The 19,160-nt window shown below is 43.7% G+C and overlaps 1 protein-coding gene across 2 annotated transcripts in view; it reads right to left on the bottom strand.

Moving 5' to 3' along the window:
- ADAMTS9 (ADAM metallopeptidase with thrombospondin type 1 motif 9) overlaps window positions 1-19,160 on the bottom strand; it is a 186,558-nt gene that overhangs the window by 107,705 nt on the left and 59,693 nt on the right. Inside the window, exons 11-12 of one of the 2 annotated variants that reach the window (XM_061618724.1) lie at window positions 15,882-15,989; window positions 8,351-8,496 (exon numbers count right to left, since the gene is read on the bottom strand). In XM_061618724.1, coding sequence (XP_061474708.1) covers window positions 8,351-8,496; window positions 15,882-15,989 — 254 coding nt within the window. The remainder of the gene's footprint in view (window positions 1-8,350; window positions 8,497-15,881; window positions 15,990-19,160) is intronic. The other variant, XM_061618725.1, reaches the window with a different exon arrangement.

Raw genomic sequence — 19,160 nt, 5'->3', positions numbered from 1 at the left:
ACTGTCGCTACAGGGCTACGTCTCCTGTCTTCTCCTCCCACTTCAAAATGAGATCTTCCTCTCCTTGATGCTTGACAATGTACTAGATGATATATTCTATTCACTTTGCTCAGAAACAGAGAAATCCAAGAACCGCCGCTATATCTAGCCGCAGAAATAGACTAATTGCTTTTCAGTCAATTCCCTAAAACTAACTTCTACAGGCAATATCTGAACAGATAGAGTACTGTAATATAAAAAACTCCCTCAAAACTGGATATTGATTTATAACACTTTCAGGGCCTTCAAAACTGAGGCTTGGATTTTCTTTCTAGAGACCTTCTTCTACCAACATTACAAGTAGGGATAGAAAAGAATTCCACCCACTTCAGCTTTGGTACCGAATTTTCTATTAATTCGATTATTCTTTATCATTGCGAATCAGATTTTTATGTAGTGATTTTCCGCATTTTTGAAAACATTCTTTAAAAAATATCCACCCCTTAAATTAAGCATGATACATTTATTAATATAACTTTCCTTTATGGATATTTCCTTTTAAAATATTGATATTAATATCAATATTTTTGTGAGGGAAAAACAGATTGGTAAAATCAATGGCTAGCAGACAAAGAACAAACCTAAATCAATACCAGCCTGTTAGGCTGACAGAATGCTTTCAAAACTGGTACCAGCCAACAGATCCCATCCCTAAGTGTGAGGAATCCCAAATATCTTAACAGCTAGAAACAAAATTCATTAACAGGCAAAAAACCCTTGCAGTTTAAGAACATGCCTGTAGCCAACAGATATTTCTATCAAGCTTTAAAAAGCAAGGAAACTGGGCAGCCACCATTCACCATATGGTCAGAGGCACATGTTACCAAATTCTTCCAAGCTATACAGGAAGTGAATTGGACTGTGAAAGACCAACCCAAATGGTGTTTTGACAAATTTGTAGGACAGTACAATAACTCAGAGAGAAGGTCAGGTCTCCTGCTTCCTTGGCATTCACTATACTTGCCCAATTTCCCTGCTTTTTAAAGTTTGATAGAAATATCTGTTGGCTATAGGTTCTTAAACTGCAAGGGGTTTTTGCCTGATAGTGAATTTCTCTACTTTTTAATCCAGAAGGCAAGAAATGGAACCCTGTGCAAGTCTGCTGAGAATGGATTGATCATTTGCATGTTTACTGAGTTCAATGGGATTTACTCCCCTGCAATCATGCTTAGAATAGATGAAACTGCAGGGGAAGAGGGGGAAGAGAGGGACAGATGGCTGGAATGGGGAGGGGTTGAGGAGGAGGAGGAGGGGTAGGGGAGGAGGAAGGGAGGAGAAAAGGGGGAGGAGGAGGGAAGAGGAGAGGAGGTAAAAGGCAGTTGTGATCATTTACATGCTTATTGAGTTCAGTGGGATTTACTCCTATGCAATCATGCTTATGTTAGGCGAAACTGACCATATGGGAGAAGGAGAAGTAAGGGGAGGGCTGGAGTGGGGAAGGGAGGAGAGAGGAGGAGGAGGAGAGGTGGGAGGGAGGGGATAAGAAGGAGGAGGGGGAGGAGAGCAGGTTTGATCATTTCCATGCTCATTAAGTTCAATGGGATTTATTCCCCTTTGGAGCGAAGACGAAACAGAGGAACTGCCAGTGATAAGGTCGCTTAGCGACGGGGAGCCTGAGCCCTCCCTGGACATTCTCACGCCTCCCCCTCTTTCAGGCTCAGAGCAAGAGGGGAAAGAGGGAGGGCTGCTCACAGCCGAAAAGCGGGGAGGCAGTTTACCATCAGCCCCTCCCCTATCCCCCATCCTGGAATCGGAAACTTCAGAAGAGGAGGGGGTGATGCTTCCCCCCTCACCGCGCACACGCAGACAGCTGAAAAGACAGGAGAGAAGGGGGGAAGGCGGGCAGTACCTGAGGGGCAGTTAAGGAGGAGCGAAAGATTGCGCGCCCGTTTGGCCCCTTCTTAAAGAACAGGCGGGAAGAAGTCCCTTGCTCTGTCAACTTTCTCCCAATGCCGCAGGACCTGTATCCCTGTATTGCTTCATGAGAAAACGCAGTCTTTGTTTGGACATTACCCTAATAAAACACGAATTAACTACAGCCGTTGGTCTGGTTCCTGAGTCACATCCTGGGCCTGACAGCTTGACAGAGCCACCTAAATCACCCTCAACGCTCTCTTCACTTGACTGGGACAAGATGTCAAAGGGAGCAGCGGGGGGGACGAACCCCACTTCTGAGACGGAAGAAGTGGAACTCTTGAGGACTAAGGCAGCTGATTTGCAGACGGATGTTCAAGCCCTGCTAGCCGCAGTCAAGGCGCTGAAGACGGATAATCAAACCGTGAAGGCCACGACAGACCAGATGCGAACAGCCCCTCCAGCTGCCGTAGTAAAGGTTCCCATTGGATTGCCCCCAAAATACGCGGGACAAAGTGATCAGTTGGCAACCTTCGTGGCTCAATGTGAGTTATATCTGGATGTCAGGCACACGGAATTTCCAGACGATGGGGCTAAAGTAGCTTTCGTGATTAGCCTCCTGGAGGGAGAAGCTGCAAAATGGGTGACTCCGTATCTCGTGAGAAAGGATACTGTCTTAGGAAGGTACAGAGGATTTATACAGGAGATGACCGAGATGTTTCAAGACCCGCAAAGGGATGAAACAGTAGCGCGGCAACTAGGTGCTCTGAAGCAAGCTAAAGGGACTGTTTCCGAGTACACTAATGCTTTTAAAATTCTGTCCCAGGAAACTGGTTACAATGACGCCGCCCTGATGTTTATGTACGGGAGTGGATTAAATGCTGAAATCCTGGATGAGTTGGCCAGGACCTCCCCCCCCGCTGACCTACCAGGGCTCATCCGGCTATGCCTACAGATAGATCACCAGATGGAAGGAAGGCGCCTGGAAAGGAAGCAGGAGGTCCCGAGATACTCAGCCTTGGCATCCCGCAACAAGACCCTTCCCACTGCAGGGATGGCAGGTAATGCAACTGAGGGACAGGGAGGGGCTAGGCCAAGACTGTCGGAAGAAGAAAAGGAAAGACGACGCCGGGAACGTTTATGCTTTTATTGTTCAAAGCTGGAGACAATACCTAGAGGGGACCTCTCATCGAATTGAAGTGCGCTCCGACCACAAGAATCTTGAAAGCCTCCAAACCGCCAGAAAGCTGAACCAGAGACAGATAAGATGGTCCCAGTTCTTCACTAGGTTTAACTTCCAGATTACTTACCATGCCCAAGCCAAAAACCAGAGACCGGACGCCTTATCCAGACAGCCACAATACAAAGAAAGTGAATCCGAGGACCAGCCTCAGTACGTAATCCCGCCAGAGAAATTAACGTTGGGAGTATGCCAGCCTTCATGGGAAGAGGAACTCAAAAAGGCACAACAAGAAGATGCAGACATGCTAAAATATCAGCAGGAGACGGGACAAGGTCAAGACTCAGAAGTAACCTTTCACTGGAGAAATGGACTGTTATGGTTCAAAACCACCAGATATGTGCCAGAAGGGGAATTAAGGCTCAGAATCCTACGCCAGTGTCATGATTCCATCACAGCGGGACACTTTGGGATTTACAAGACCATTCAGAACGTGGCCAAGGACTTCTGGTGGCCTAAAATGCGTCGGGATATTGAGAGTTATGTAAAGTCCTGCTCTGTCTGTCTGTGGACAAAAAACACAAACAGGGACACCAGCAGGACTGTTACAACCGTTGCCTGTCCCACACGAACCCTGGAAGGACCTCTCCATGGATTTTATAACTGATCTACCCAAGTCCCAAGGAATGACAGCCATTTTAGTAGTGGTGGATCTACTTACCAAAATGGCACACTTTCTTCCTTGTGCAGGGGCCTTAGAGGCTAAAGAAACGGCCAAGTTATTCATAAAAGAAGTCTACCGGCTGCATGGATTGCCAAACAGCGTAGTCTCAGACCAAGGAACTCAGTTCACAGCCAAATTTTGGAGAGCAATGTGGAAACAGTTGCAGACGGAATTAAAACTCTCCTCCACCCATCACCCCCAGACAGATGGGCAGACAGAACGCTTGAACGCCGTTTTGGAAAGATATTTACGAAGTTATGTGTCCTATCAACAGACTGACTGGGTAGCATATTTGCATTTTGCAGAGTTCGCCTACAACAATTCTCTGCACTCCAGCACTCAACAAACCCCGTTCTTCGCTAATTATGGATTCCATCCTAAAGTCTTTCCAAGCAGCTCAGAAGGAATGCTGGTACCGGCAGCTGAGAACTTCCTTAAGGAATTGCAAGCGGCGCAACAGACACTGAAACAGCAGTTAAACGAAGCCAAAATGGAGTACAAGCGAGTTGCTGACCTGCACAGGAAGGAGCCCCCCCCCCTTCAACCGGGAGACCAGGTATGGCTGTCCACCCGCTTCCTCCAGATGCCGGGCAAATGTAGAAAATTACAAGACAAGAGGGTGGGTCCTTTCGAAATAGAAACTCAAATCAATCCCGTGGCGTACCGACTGAAGCTGCCTGACACGTTTAAAATACATCCTGTGTTCCATCGATCCCTCTTAACGAAAGCCGCCCCTCCCAGTGAGTTACGGCCGGACGAACCTCCCGGAGCTCCACTCCTGGTAAATGAGCAGCTTGAGTTTGAAGTTGAGGAGATCTTAGATTCCAGGATCAGACGCCACAAGCTGCAGTACTTGATTCACTGGAAAGGCTATGGGGTGGCTGACAGATCATGGGAAGATGCAGCTGATGTGCATGCTCCAGAATTGGTAAAACTTTTCCATCAACGTTTTCCCCACCGTCCCAAGCCAGACAAGGGGAGGGGGGCACAGCCTGGGAGGGGGGATGGTGTCGGAAGGCAGAGCTGGGGTCCCAATCCCGGGGAGCTGGATCCCGGAGAGTTGGGAGAAGAGTATTCAGATGGATGGCAGAGGGAAGGGGGAGGAACTTCCCCCCTTTGGAGCGAAGACGAAACAGAGGAACTGCCAGTGATAAGGTCGCTTAGCAACGGGGAGCCTGAGCCCTCCCTGGACATTCTCACGCCTCCCCCTCTTTCAGGCTCAGAGCAAGAGGGGAAAGAGGGAGGGCTGCTCACAGCCGAAAAGCGGGGAGGCAGTTTACCATCAGCCCCTCCCCTATCCCCCATCCTGGAATCGGAAACTTCAGAAGAGGAGGGGGTGATGCTTCCCACCTCACCGCACACACGCAGACAGCTGAAAAGACAGGAGAGAAGGGGGGGAAGGCGGGCAGTACCTGAGGGGCAGTTAAGGAGGAACGAAAGATTGCACGCCCGTTTGGCCCCTTCTTAAAGAATAGGCGGGAAGAAGTCCCTTGCTCTGTCAACTTTCTCCCAATGCCGCAGGACCTGTATCCCTGTATTGCTTCATGAGAAAACGCAGTCTTTGTTTGGACATTACCCTAATAAAACACGAATTAACTACAGCCGTTGGTCTGGTTCCTGAGTCACATCCTGGGCCTGACACTGTGCAGTCATGCTTACAATAGGTCAGCTTTTCCCAACTTGTGAGCCACCAGATGTTGTTGGACCACAACTCCCATCAGCCTCAGCCAGCATTGCCAATGGTCAGGAAAGATGGGAATTGTGGTCCAACAACATCTGGTGGCCCACTAGTTGGGAAACGCTGCAATAGGTAAAACTGATTTGGGGAACGGCAGGGAGGGGGGAAGCGAGAGGAGGAGGGGAGGAAGGAGGGGAGAGTGGGAGAAGTAGGGGTAGGGAGGGGAGGAGATTGGGTGGGTGGGTACTGGGCAGAGAGAAATCCCCTTTCCGTTACAAAAGGAAAACATTGTGAACAGTATCACTGCTTTCAGGGTTCCCCCCACCTTTTTATTCTACAGCAGACACATGAAGTCTCCCATCCAAATTTATACCAAAGCTGTCCCTGGCCACATCCACACCAGACAATTATTCCACTTTGAACAGTTATGGCTTCCCTAAAAGAATCCTGGGAAGTGTAGTTAGTGAAGGGTGCTGAGAGTTGCTAGGAGATGCCCTATTCCCTTCACTGAGCTACAATCTCAGAATTCTCTGGGAAAAGGAGCTGACTGTTAAACCACTCTGTTCACTGGAGCACTGTCAGAGGAATAGGAGTCTCCTAACAACTCTCAGCACCCTTCACAAATTACAATTCCCAGGATTCTTTGGGGAAAGTCTGAAGTGGGTGTGGCCACCTGATTAGCCAAGCTAAACAGCTGCTGGTCTGGCTTTTAGAACACTGCCGGTTCTTACTGAGCATGGCTGTGCTTATCGTTGACTTTAATGTGAAATTTCTTAAATGAATTAAAAATCAGTCAGACATTTTTTAAACTTAAACTGCAGAAGATGAAGGTCAGAGTATTGGGCAAGGTCAGTAATACAATTACAGGTACTCTTTGAACATGGCTGATTTTTAATTAATTTCAACAAATTCTGAGACCACTGACAGAAAAAAGTCCAATGGGGGTCTGGATTTTTTCTCTCGTTTCAGACTTTAAACTCTTAATTCTCTCTGGCTGTATTGTGTATTGCCCTGAAAACTTAAGAGGGTTGTTATGCAAGTGTTTCTGAGTTCAGGACTATAAGTTTTGTAAGATTTTGTTTTGAAATGAGCTTATAAACAGCAGAATGGCATATTTCATATTTTCAATTTAACACGGAAGTATGCGAAAAACCCATGCTGGCTATAGTATACATACGCTGTATAATAACTAAGTCAGCCCTAGTTCTTGCATCATTTTCCCCCCAGGTTGAGTTGATTTTATTATGTCGGTCTAGGGCAGCCTTCCTCTGGAACAGGTTCAGAGGAGGACAACAAGGATGATCAGGGGAGTGGAAACAAAGCCCTATGAGGAGAGAATGAAAGAACTGGGCATGTTAAGCCTGGAGAAGAGTGAGGGGAGATATGATAACACTCTTCAAGTACATGAAAGGTTGCCACACAGAGAAGGCTGGGATCTCTTCTTGATCGCCCCAGAGTGCAGGACAAGGAATAATGGGCTCAAGTTGCAGGAAGCCAGATTTCGACTGAACATCGGGAAAAACTTCCTAACTGTTAGAACCATACAACAATGGAACCAATTACCTAGAGAGGTAGTGGGTTCTCTGACACTGGAGGCATTCAAGAGGCAGCTGGACAGCCATCTGTCGGAATGCTTTGATTTGGATTCCTGCGTTGAGCAGTGGGTTGGACTTGATGGCCTTATAGGCCCCTTCCAGTTCTGCTATTCTATGATTCCGCAACATGCTGACCTGCAGAGTCTTGGGGCTACAACTCTCATCATCCCAAGCTAACATGGTCAATGGTCAGGGATGATGGGAGTTGTAGTTCAAAACATCTGGAGAGCACCAGGTTGGGAAGGTTGGCCTAGGAAGTTTTGTTTTGTTTTTTTAAAAATCCTTCATGTGACAAGGGAGAAACATATTTAAAACAGTGTTTGCCTTAATACCACATCTTACCAAGTGGAGGTACCTCAAAATGGTCAATTCACCAAACCCATCAGTAAGAGTAAAATCAGCTCATGGTGTTTTTATCAGGCAAAGAGGAATCAGACCACAGCAGCACTGAGTGAGGTGAGAAATGACATCTAAAACTTCTAGTACTTATGTGACTTCATGCAAGAAGACAAATTATATGCTAATATCAGTCCCCACTTCCATAGGCAATATACAGACCAATGGCTAAAGCAGGAATAGGGAACCTGTGGCCTTCCAGATATTATTGGACTCCAGCACCCATCAGCCCCAGCCAGAATGGCCAATGGTCAGAGATGATGAGAAATGCAGTCCAGCAACATCTGGAGGGCTGCAGGTTCCCTATCCAGACATCACATGCTTCCTGTTTATCTCATGCATGTTCCCCATACTCTCCAAATTATGACATAAACAGGATTCCTCTGGAGTCAGTTATCTGAGCTTTAGTACGTTGCTGTACATGTCTGGAAAACAGCTTTTATCCTTGTTGCAGAAATTGTAACTGTTACTGACCTCATCATCCCAAGAGCTTATTAGGCCAGAGTCAATTTTTGCTCTCCTGACAGCTTGGCAAAGGAAGACAGTTACTTGACCGACGCACTTGCATAACAATTTCCACACACACAGACACACAATTTTTCTTATGAATGCAGTGTCTCCACATGGTTTCTAACGCTTTGTTTCTTTTCTTTTTAGAAAAAATTGGTTTGTACAGACTATTGCCAGGATCCAGAGAACTGGACAACCGGCTCTTTGTGTCCAAGGGAGTTTGGGGTTTGTCTTTCTCAAAGAGTAGCTTCCCTACTGCACTAGCAACATTAGCATTTTATCTACATTTTCCTTTTTTAGAGGGAGGACAATAACGGGTGGTATATGGTTATCTGTAAACTTGACATATATGTATTTAGCACCCCTGTACTTACTCAGGCCTGTTGCATTCTCGAACAGCACTTCTAATGCCCCCACCACATGTTCGTGAGCATGCTCCAAAGGGACTCCACGTGCCCCATGCCCCATCCATCACAGGTACTTCTCGCTCTCTGGGAACACAGTGGCCAAATTTGCAGTGCTACACTCCAGAAAGGGCAAGAGAAAGAGAGTTTCATAACATTGTTTCATTGTGATTATCTGGATCCAAGCATTCTAAAATGCACCTGAGATCAAAGTCATTTATTTTATCTGCATGCACACAAAAACAATTGTACCCATAAGAGTACAACATTAGAGATAAAAACTCCTCTCCTCTCTCAAATTAGGGGAGGGGGATGATCTTGTTTATTGTAGGTTGGGAGGTTGCATCTGAATTTTAATTACTGTTCAAAACCTGGCTGTAACTTTATGATAATATATTTACTGGTATTTCCATCTTGTTAAAATGCAGGTTTTCTTTCCTCCTTATTCTAGTGATTTTGAAACTTAACAGAAAAGGGTTTTTTTTTTAAATCGAGTGTTTTTAAAAACACAATAGCCAGCAGTCTTTCCCAGTTCTCTACAGCAGTCTAGATGGGATCAGAAATATCATATATATAAACACTGCAGAAAATTTGAGATTACTGCAACAGCCCAAATAGGCAATCTTATATAACTTTCATTAGGAATATCTAATTCAAAATGGAGAGAGCAACTAAGACTCAAAAAACAGAAGAGAAACATTTTTCCTTTCCAGTCTATAAACAAAAAGGAGAAATGAAATGAAATTCTTTTGGACATGGGAGTTGACTTGTAGAAGGACTATTACATCTTTAAATTGCACCTACCAAAAATATCCTCCAACATGTATAAATAGGAACACTTGATCATGGGAGAAGGGATATAATGAATATAAGAATGAATGGCAAATTCTGGACAGAAGGTATGTGTCTCACTATCCTTCTAGCCTGAATTAGGATTTCACTGGTACTCTTCACACATTGGCCTGGTTCACAAGTTACCTTAAACCAGCCTTCACCAACCTGGTGCTCTCCAGATGTTTTGGACTTCAATGGCTATGCTGGCTGGGGCTGATGACAGTTGTTGTCCAAAACATCTAAGGGCATCAGGTTGGCAAAGGCTACATTAAACCATAGCTAAAATAAACTATGATGTAACATGAACGAGCAGTCTGACATCATGGGCATTTCCAAGTTAGGAGTGAGCAATGAGGTGGCCAATTGTTCAGGGTTGTTAAAAAGGGATTGCAAAGAATTCCAAAAGGACCTCTCCAAAGTGAGTGAATGGGTGATAAAATGGCAAATGCAATTCAGTGTAAACAAGTGTAAAGTTATCCATATTGGAGCAAAACATCTTAATTTCACATATTTGTTCATGGGGTCTGAACTGGCAGTGACTGACCAGGAATGAGACCTTGGGGTTGTTGTGGAAAAGTCAATGAAGATGTCGACCCAGTGTGAGGTGGCTGTGAAAAAGGCAAATTCCATGCTAGGGATCATTAGGAAAAGTATTAGAATAAAACTAGCAATATCATAATACTGTTGTATAAATCTATGGTGCAGCTGCATTTGGAATACTATGTATAGTTCTGGTTGCCTTACCTCAAAAAGGATATTATAGTTGGAAAAGGTTCAAAAAAGTGCAACCAGAATGTTCAAGGGGATGGAGCGAGTCCCTTATGAGAAAAGGTTACAGCACTTGGGACTTTTTAATTTAGAGAAAATGAGAGTGATAGAAGTGTATAAAATTATGCATGGCATGGAGAAAGTGGATAGAGAAAAGTTTTTCTCCTTCATAACACTAGAACTCATGGACATTTAATGAAACATTCATGTTGAAAGATTCAACTTTGCTTTGGTTTGGATTCCTGCATTGAGCAGGGGGTTGGACTCGATAGCCTTATAGGCCCCTTCCAACCCTAGTATTCTATGATTCTATGATTCAGGAAAGACAAAAGAAAGTACTTCCTCATGCAGTGCATAGTTAAACTATGGAATTCAATCCCACAAGAGATAGAGATGGCCTCCAGTGTGCATGGTTTTAAAAGAGGATTAGACACATTCATGAAGGATAAGGCTATCAGAGGCTACTAGCCATAGTCAGAGGCAGTATGTTTCTGAAAACCAGTTGCCAGAAGACGCAGGAGGGGTGAGTGCTCTTGTGCTCAGGTCCTGCTTGCAGGCTCCCCATAGGCGTCTGGTTGGCTACTCTGAGAACAGAATGCTGAACTAGATGAGCCACTGGCCTGATCCAGCAGGCTGTATTTATGTTCTTATTTCACTACCATCCTACTCCTGCTGCTGCTGCATGGCTGAGAAACAAAACATCTCCTGGTGTGTTGTTCAAACTTGGACTCATCGTTTATTTTGCTCAAAACAAGCTATAAGCAGATGGCAACATTTGTTCTTTGTTTATTGCATGTGGTTTGTCTGGGGAAAACATGTTGAATGTGTTGGGGTGCAACTCAGCGTGCACTGAAGGTTGATGTGTCTGCATGGGGAAGAGTAAACACTGAGAGAAACCTCCAGGCTTCCTAGACCGTCCTTTCCCTTCTAACCTGTGTTGACTTAGGGTTGCTGACCTCACTTCCTACTTCCTCTCTCTCTTCTTCCGCTCCTTCCTTGAAGGGGAGACTTTTTGGACCTCTCTTTTCTTGAGATGAAGCAACAAGCATGCCTTGTTGCATTTCCACCTGAGATAGCTAGGGATCTTTCTATCAAACATGTATTTCTTTTAATAAAATGCCAATTTATTGTTTTCTTAAACCAGAGTCTCAGTGTGACTATATCCACTATAAGAGTGCTCCTTCAACAGGGATCCTGTTCAGTTCAACTTCTACTAGCATTCAGCTCCACTGCTAGCAAAACAAACCATGAGCTTTGGTTTGGATGACACAACAAGACAGACCCTGGCTTGTTTCCTGGCAATGTAACAACAGCCAGATCTGGGAGGAGTGAAGTGCCAACAATTCAGCACTATCACTAATTATGGTGTAATTATACAGGCAGATGTGCCAGAGAACCAGGATTCCTGATGTTTCATCATATAACAGAAGTTGTATGACGTGGTTTGTGCTGGCAAACATATACTTTCTGTTATGTGATGAAACAGCGATAATCTTGATTGTCTGGCATGTCTGCCTGTATAATACACATAACAATGTATTTAGTATGTACACATATATTGCATTTTAAATTTACACAAATAATTTTATGAGTACACTATCATATGTAATGTTTAAGGCACATCATGTTTCATATATTTTATCAGTACAGGGCAGCACTCATGGAGAAGAAATAAAGTGATTTAATTAATCCACATCATTTCTAAGACTCAAGAAGCTTAGTACCATTACATGGACAGAGATCTACTATGAAGGAGACAAAATGGCCTGGTTCAGATGTAACGGGGAACCACACCTTCCTTTCTCACTGTGTGAATGAACCTGCACAAGCCTTGGACTTGCATGCTCCCTTCTCTTCTTCCACTTGGCAGAGGAGAACATAGGAAGCTGCCTTATACTTAATCAGACCATTGGTCCATCTGGCTTAGTACTGTCTACACTGACTGGCAGCAGCTCTCCAAGATTTTAGGCAGGGTTCTGTCCCAGCCCTACCTGGAGATGCAAGGGATTGAACTTGGGACCTTCTGCATGCAAGACAGATGCTCTGCCACCAGGTTCTTTCAGAAGACTGGACGCATGTGCTTCCAGGATCAGCTGCTGCTAGTGGGGTAGAGTTGTGGCAATAGCCTCCTTGTGCTTACTTGGAGGGACAAGGTAGTGGTGAGGTCGGGACTGCACAGGCACTCTGGTAGGAGTGTCATATGGGCTCTGCCAGTGCGCCTGCACAGCCACAACCTTGCCACCACTTTGCCCCTCTCCCACCTGTTAAGCAGCAGGGACACCACTGCAGGGAAGCTATTGCTGCAGCTTTGCCACTTCAGGAGAGCTACTCCTGTCTGTTTCTGCTTGTAAACATACCACAATAATATCAGGGGTTTGGTTAAACTGTTCTTATAATTAACTCAATTTATTACCCACCCCTTCACTCTATGGTCCCAGGGTCATAACAATTTAAAAATCATTAAGAACAGATTAAAAGAAAACTATAAGGATAAGCCAAGATAAAGCCATAGCTTTGGATCCTACGCTTATTTTGAAGGCATAGCTTAAACAACCCACAGTTACCCAAACGTAGTTGGTTTAAAAGAAGAAATTGATGCTGCCAGTTTCCTCTGCATGAAAGAGGAAGAGAAGGGAGGGCACAATCCTGATGCTCATGCAATGCCTGTTCATGTAGCAGGAAATCAAGGTTTTCCACTATGTCTGAACCAGGACAATACATGTATAACCAGCAGTTAGCTACAGATTAAGAAGCTTCCATTCATATAAAATTCTACTGTGATACGAATGGGTTTGAAGCCCTAAATGATGAAGGGCAATCAAACTGCTGAGACAGCAGACTGACAACTCCCCAAGCTACTCAGCTGTTCCCCTTTTACTGATCCAGAACAAGAAGTGAAAGTTGTGACAGCTTCTGGATAAAGCAGCCTGTCTGATTTTCTGATTACAGGTTAGATGTCACAATATGTCAGAGTAAAAGAAATGTCTGTAGATCAGACATGTTCAAAGAACCTCTCAAAATCAAATTCAAGTCTAAAAGAATAAAAGATGTAAACAACGGAGGTAGGGGGGGAGAGAGAGAGATAAAATATGCATTTTCTGCTTAGGGTGGCTTCATGTCTCTAACCCATCAAACAGGATGTTCTAGGCACAATATGTTCCCCTTCTGAAAAGGTCCTACACCACGTATGTGCAACCACATCACTCCCAGAGAAGGGGAAACTCTGAGAATTTAAGAAAGGCAGCATCAATCCCTGCACTAACCTTCTGCATCAGCACATAAGTTCTGCAGCTGTCAAAATAAAGATACACATGGCATCAATATAGACAGCACTACCCAAAAGAGGAACATCTTGCAGAATGGCCATATGCAAAGAAAATACTTAGTAGCAATCACACTTCTCAGAGAACAGACCATCTGAGAATGTATAGAACTCATGTTTTATGCACGTTAAGAACAAATGGTGGGAGACAGATGCCTCAATAAAGAAACTGCCATAATCCAATGAAACTCACAGGTAATTTTCAAGGATAAGCATATCAAAGGTGAACTTTCTATCTAGTTGTGTGAATCCAACCCAACAGCCACACAGGTAAGGTGCAGTTCAAGAGTTATGAGTGCTTCTTATGTCAAAGCATCAACATGCTGACAGGAAAGTAAATGAATATGATAATTGGACAAGCATTTGCCTCCAACAGCCCAAACTCCAGAGGCTGGATTATTACATGATTTAATTCTATGCACCTCAATACACTCACACTCAAAATACGTCTGTCACATCATTATGTCCAATTTAGAAAGGAGACTTAAAGCAGGTATACCTATAATGTAGGTTTCTTTAATTTCAGCGTTTTCCAGAGTATGAAGGCTTTTTGGGCTCCAAATATATTATCGTCCAAAAAACAGCAGCATGGCATTTTTTTGAATCCTTTATATATCATGGGCTTTAAAACTAGCAGACTTGACTCAAACCTTTAGCGCACTTTGGCTGGTCAAGGCTTCAAGTCACAGTTTTTCAAAAAGGAAGACAGTTGTTTCACTGCAGCAACCTCAGCTCCAAATTTGCACTACTTTGCAATAAAAGTGATGTGGCCCACAAACTGCCTCCTCAAAAATTAATTCAGGCATCATGGAACTTTGGCAAATGGACTGCCTTTATGTCTGAATATAATAAACCAGGTTTTTAAAATAACCTGCACATTCTATGTGCTGTGTGTAAGAATCACATTCAGCTTCACTGAAATAAACCTGGATTCTAGTATTATGAGAGAGTGAAGAGAACTTCTCTCATCGACTTTCACCAAGCCTTGCATCATTTTATATACCTCTATTATTTTTCCCGTCTCACTGTAATTTTCCAATTTGGCTTTCGGAAAGGGTAAACCTCTCCCAACAGCTCACTCTAGGGCAGGCCTGAGGAACCTCAGAGCCAGGGGCCAAATGCATCCCTCCAGGTCTCTCTATCTGGTCTTTGGTACTCTCCTGAGGCCACACGCACTCTTAAGCCACACCCCTCACCAGACTGCTCCAAATCATCCTCAAGTGCTTTCACCTAGCTTGAATGCGTCCTTGAATTGCAACAATGCCTCTTCCTCTGGTTGGAGGAGAAAGAGATGTAGAAACCTTTGTCTTTTGGATACCTGGAATGTAGCCTACTGTGCAAAGGGAAGAACAGTATCCACCCACATTTTCCAGTGGCCTTGCCCACCAGTGACATGTGGCCCCCGGGTGATTTCCCATGACGGAATGAGGCCCTCTGACTGAAAAAGGTTCCCCACCCCTGCTCTAGGGGCTAATTGTGTATGCACACACATATTCCACAGACGTACAACTTCTCTCACTATTGGTAAGTGTAATTCTGTCTCATCATGAGACCTCTGTTTCTCTTTCTGGATCCTGGGAGCTTTTCATCGCTCAGTCAGATGGGAATCATTGCCCTTCAAAGCTACAGATGCCCAGGAAGGAATGCATACCTGAACTTGTCCCTGCTGTGTTAGGAGACATATGTTTGTTCATGCAAGATGCTTCTTCTTGACCTAGCAAGGGGCTCTTTCAGCCCTATACTCTGTGGCTAAGTAGCTGCTTGAAAATCCAGACAGGACAGGAAGCTTTGTATGATGAAATGAATGGCTCATCGTGTAGTCTGGGCAAATTTTTTGTCGGTGCTGTGTGAGACATGGGGGAAATGTCCCAAACTGCATGGGAAAATGCTTAACAAATAGCCTGCCACCCGGAGCTGCCTTCATGTGGTTCCATTTTTAAGAGGCTGACCCAGTATGAAATCCAATGAAACTGATTGCTGGGAGATTCAGGACAGACAAAAGGAAGTACATCTTCACAAAGCACATAGATAAACTGTGGAATTTGTTACCAGATGCAGTGATAACCACCAGCCAGACACATTCATGCAGAATAAATGGCTATTGGCCATGAGGACTACATGCTACTTGCACTATCAGAATCAGTATGCCTCTGAATACCACTGTTCAGGGATCATGAGTATCCTGTTTGCAGGCTTTTGACAGGCACGTGGCTGGCCACTGTGAGAACAGGATGCTGGATTAGATGGGCCTCTGGTCTGTCCCAGCAGGACTCTTGTGTTCTTATGTTAAAGTGGGGTTCAGATTGTTACTGGGAATACAGAGAAAGTAATGTGCCCCAATTTCTCCAAAGGAAAATGCAGCGGAGCATTTTCCTTTGGAGTAGACAGGCTGGTGGGATGTTGTCTCTGAACAAGCAGTAACCTGGGATCTAGTAACTTTTTTTAAAAAAAAATGTTGCCGTAAAAGACATAAAATGAACAAAGACTTTCTCATGAACTGAGACTATAAAGACAGCAACTCTTCTATCTATGTGGGTTTGCGGTTAGCAAGAAAGAGTAAGGGTGTCAGCAACAAACCTTTCCTACGCCACATTCCGTCCCATCAGCCCAAGGCGTGTGTTGAGTGCGGCATCCTTTATGCGCTCCGTCCGCATTGATGCACCAGAGTCTTCTGCACTGCTTCTGCTTAAATGATTTTAAATGGTCTCAGCATTACTGAACAGCCAGTCTGGCATATATTATAGGTGAAAGACATATTTTTAGGGCTGGAAAGATCTGGCAATTTCAGTTCTCTCCCTTTCTCATGTTCCCAATCTTAAATTCAGTTCTCCACATTTCTGCACCATTTTGGGAATTTTTCCAAAAATAACCTCATGAAAATTCTCCAGCATTTTAGTGCGAATTTCTCCTAATAAACACAGTTTTGCAGGCAGTTTTGATTAATGTACACATTTTTGCAAGCAATTTATTGTCATATAATGCATTTTGTGTGGTATTTTCAATCATATATTCATTTTTATGAACACTTCACCCTAACATTTTTGTAAACATTGTTTGGTTGGCAAAATGCATTGCAAAATTGGAATGAGTGTGCCTTTTGAAGGATGGCTGTGTTTCAATTTGCATATTGTTTTGGAAAGTGCAAATTTGATAGATTTGGCTTGAAATGCGAACTGAATCAAATTTCTTGCCCATCCCTACATATTTTAGATTATCTCCTTGATGTTATTACCATCACTGAGAAAGGAAGTGTAAAAAAACACAGTAAAGTAGGGCAAGAAACTTTGGCTCTGGTTGCAAATGTAGAAGCTTTCTGCTCAAATGCTTTAATCATGGATTTAGGCAGTTGGGTTAGCAGCTAAGAGAGCAATCCTAACTATGGAAAGCCAGCATAATTTATGCCAATTTAAGTTAAACAAGTGTAAATATCACCAGATCCATACTCCATTCAGGAGTGAGACTACTGTTGGCTGAGCTGGTCCAAGCCTGTCAGAGGTAAAACAAGCCTTTAAAATAGTTCAACTTATACCATCTTTTTTGCCAGTATACATTCCGCCAGATTGCCAGGTCATATGACTAAGCTAAACAGAATTAGGATCCAACATTAAGTCTCCCCTGCTACGCCCTTGGCCCCTGCCACTCCCCTTTTTTCTCTGGCTGAGCCCCAGCTAAGCCAGGGTTGGGGACTTACAGCCCTGGCTAAGTTGGAGATCCACCAGATCCTAACTCACTCATCTCGGTGGAGCTTGGATTTGGATTGTTCCCTAAGTTTGTATCCTCGCAGTGAGATACTGTATGTATGTTTTATTATGGTAAGATGGTTGAAGAAATCTCAGACAAAATATAGAACAAACCTGGACAATCTGGGAATATTTCTGATTGTCCAGAAATACGGCTGCAAGATTGTTAGAAGAGTTTAAATATTGTTACTATTTTAAAAGCTTTCTGGAGCTTGTGATCATTCATATAAATTTGAAAATGTTAAGCCTTATTTTATAAAAGTTGAGAAACAAGAAAACAAAATGGTCCCCAAATTATTAGGGTATAAAGTATTGTATTTTTAAATAAATAATATCATTTGGCGTACAGAGCCTCTTAACTGCAAATAGAAGAACAGATTGTCAATCACAATTTCCAATGAGATTGTCTTACATTTCAACTCTATTACTATTAAAATATTTAGATAAGCCATTCCTCCACTGTGTTTCTTGATTTAGAATTGTTATATAAAATGTTAAATTCTTCATGTAGCATACATAACCTGCACTGGGTGAGAATTTAGTTATATAAACACATTTCTATAGCACCAGCCTCTTCAAATGCTTTTATCTTTGATGAGTCTTTATAGTTAATCAGAGGCTAACACCTTAACACTTAACATTGTGTAACAATTTACACCTTGGCAAATTAGGTGCTTTTGAGTTTCATGTCTGTGTAACCTCTTTGGTGTTCTTAAAAAAAAAAACCACTTTCTGAAAGATTTTTACAAAGCCCCAAATGATTATATTTCTAAGTCCTCAGAACAATTTCCCCTTGAAAACTGACGAAGTGTGTGTGTGCTAGTGACAGTTTAGCATGTGTCATTTTGATATGAATGATGTCAAATTAAGCAAACTGCATTAAAGTAGAGGCATGCTATCTGTGACTCCTCTGGTTTATCATTAATTTCCAGTGGTCACTTTAGTGCTGATCAAGTTGTCCTTCCCAAGGATAATTGAACACAGTCTGGTCATTAACTTGACATCAGCAGTCACTCTAGTGGCTGTTAAGGATGTGTACTAAAAACTGGCAGGAGTAACTATGATTCTCTTAAGGGCCAGGACAGGAGGTGCAAGTCTGCACCACTGGTGATGTGTTTTGGCTGATGCCAGTTCCACTCCCAGCATAAGGCTGCTAGTGATGCCGGCTTCAACAGGCTGTGTCCTCTCGCAGTGGTCGCTGGTGATAAATCCTGGCTAGTGCTAACACCACTCTCAGATGGTGGCCTGGACTACTGCCTCCTGCACAAGTCTGTTTCAGGGTGGGAGGGTTTAGTTGCTGAGCAGGCACTACATCTTGGTCTCTTTGCATCCATATGGCCCCACCACTATCATATAGACTATATGTCTGCATGGCTAAATGGGAGACCTGTGCCTGACCCTGTTTTAAAAGCACGCCTGGTGTGGGGCTGCATTCTTTTTTGCACCCAGATTGCTCCACATATGTGGAGCTTTTGTCTGTCAAGCCCTTTGGGGAAGGCAGAATTGGATTATGACTTAACACCAAAAGCAGACAAATCTGCGCAGTGGAACCCAGGAAACAGGACCCCCAGAGTGCACTCCTGGTCGAGCTTCTGGTCGGCTCCCAGTCAAGTTTGGCCCTGGAGGTGTGCCCGGACCCATGGCTAGGTGTCCAAGAATACAGATAAAGGGACCTTTGTGCACTTCAGTGTGATTTTTGCACACCACACATTTTTTTAAACCAGTTTTGACTTTTTTCATTTCTTTTGCTTTGCCTTTTTGTTATATTTCTGGACATGTGGAAGCTCGTAATGATTATTGTCTGTCTATCTGCTTAACTACATCATGGCGGGTAGTCGGATTCATGTGTCGTCATCAGATCTCACTGACCTTAAATAGACAGATGGGCCATTGAAGGGAATGGTCATCCCCCATCAACTCGAAACAGAGTCCGGGGTGACCTGGTAGTATAAAATAGCTGCCCATATCAACAATGGTGGCTTTACTAAGACAATTCAGTGCCTGAGAATTTTTGAAAAACTTTTTTCCTTACACACCTCTTAAGGCATTTGATTCTCTTCCCCTCCTGAGCAAATTTAATGAGGAACACAAATTTTTAGAGCATATTGTGCATTTA

This window comes from Rhineura floridana, chromosome 3, assembly GCF_030035675.1.
Source record: "Rhineura floridana isolate rRhiFlo1 chromosome 3, rRhiFlo1.hap2, whole genome shotgun sequence".
NCBI classification, from domain to species: Eukaryota; Metazoa; Chordata; class Lepidosauria; order Squamata; family Rhineuridae; genus Rhineura; species Rhineura floridana.
The sequence above is the reverse complement of the archived record's forward strand: the minus strand, read 5'-3'. Positions and strand labels throughout refer to the sequence as shown.